Consider the following 1,811-nt stretch of genomic DNA (forward strand, 5'->3'; position numbering starts at 1 on the left):
AAACCGAAAAAAATTTAATAATAAAATCAAAAACGAAAACGAAAATAAATTATAGTATTATACATTATTAAATAACACAACGAAAAAAAAAAGTTTTTGAAAAAAAAATTCACTTGTCTTTACTTTTCAATCTTTAACTTCAAAAATATTTTAATTTTAAATCAGAAATTTTGAATTTTCTAATTTGTATATAAATTATAATTTTGATTTAAAATTTAAATATTAAGAATAACCAATTTTAATTTTTAACTTAATAATTTATTTTAAATATAAGTCATTGAATTTAATTATAAAATATAATATTTAACTTTTAGATACAACAAGAACAAGTATTAAGAATTGCTTATATGAACGAAAGTGACTAATTAGGAACATGGTTAAAATCATTCTTTGCACTTGCATATCTCCCATTTACCGAAATTGAGGATGGTTTTCTTGAACTAATGGCTACGTGTCCGAACGAAAAATATGGTCATATTTTTTCTGACTATGTACTAAAAACATATATTGAACCAGAATGTCCATTTCCTCCAGAAATGTGGGCTCAAGAACCAAATACGAATCCTCGGTGAGCAATTTATACAATATATATTTTTAATATTCTTAATTGTTTATTTATAATTTTTAGTATCACAAATGGACCTGAAAGCTTTCATAGGACTTATAATGGAAAATTCCACAGTGCTCATCCTCCAACACATGTTGTTATTCAAATATTGAAAGAAACTCAAATGCAAACCAGATCGATTATACAATCAGTTAATAATGGGAGAGTAAAGAAAATGTACAAAGTACAAAGTACCCACCACTAACGTGTATTATAAGACCTATAAAATTTAATATAAAAAATAAAGTTAACATATTAATATTTTTGAAAATTTTTGAAGGTACAATGAATGAATAATTTTCAAAGTGTTGAATATAAGAATGATATAAAATATTTTCTTGCTTTGTTATTTATAAGGTTATTCAGTAAACAAAACACGATGACATGATGTGTGTTCATAAGCAATTGAGTTAACGAATGTAGAAAATATTATGTTATGATAAAATTTGTCATATTATTCTCTTGTTATTTATCATCCATATTTTAGTCCTATACTGTTGGTAATCTCCTTGAGCAATAATTTGTCGGGCGTACCAGCCGCAACAATATTTCTGATTTATATTATATTAAAACTACAATTTTGGCAAATAAAACAATTTATATTTGTTCTGTAAGTTAATTTTTAAATTAATTATTAGGGTAATATTATATTATTGAGCAAATTAAATTTATTTGGGTATATATTTTTTGTATTATTTTGGTACTAATTGTTGTACCTGCTTATTATAAAAATACTAACACAAATTCTGAGAGAAATGTTAGCTTATCTGAAAAAAATCTCCATTCCCCAGGAAAAAGATTAAAAATGGTACCTAAATATAGTAAATAATTAATTTCATATCATATATTTAGTATTCATATACAATTTATCGAAATTATATTAATATTATTTATATTAGTTTAATATCATTAAATATTTCAAGATATTTTGTTAAATACTTCTAACTCAATTTAAAGTGAAAATTCTGTAATTAGTTACCTACGTTCAATAATTAATAGTTAATGTTTTGGTTAATTTGTGTAATATAAAAGTGATAATTATGTATTTGGACATAAAAATACAAATATACAGTGTTGGGTAAATTACTTTTAAAAAGTAATGAAATTACGTTACTCGTTACTTCACATATTTTTATTTAAATTACATTTGCGTTACCTAAAATTATTTTTATCACGTTACGTTACTTTTTCATGGTATCCGGTG

At 23.1% G+C, this 1,811-nt stretch overlaps 1 protein-coding gene across 1 annotated transcript; it reads left to right on the forward strand.

Annotated features, from left to right (window-relative positions):
- Positions 1-314: 314 nt before the first annotated feature.
- Positions 315-853, forward strand: LOC100572105. Its single transcript, XM_003247938.4, has 2 exons — positions 315-568; positions 629-853. Exons 1-2 carry the CDS (start codon positions 444-446, stop codon positions 810-812), a joined length of 309 nt encoding a protein of 102 aa, XP_003247986.1. The 5' UTR covers positions 315-443; the 3' UTR covers positions 813-853.
- The last annotated feature ends 958 nt before the right edge of the window (positions 854-1,811 follow it).

Source organism: Acyrthosiphon pisum, unplaced genomic scaffold (genome assembly GCF_005508785.2).
Source record: "Acyrthosiphon pisum isolate AL4f unplaced genomic scaffold, pea_aphid_22Mar2018_4r6ur Scaffold_79;HRSCAF=430, whole genome shotgun sequence".
Taxonomy (NCBI): domain Eukaryota; kingdom Metazoa; phylum Arthropoda; class Insecta; order Hemiptera; family Aphididae; genus Acyrthosiphon; species Acyrthosiphon pisum.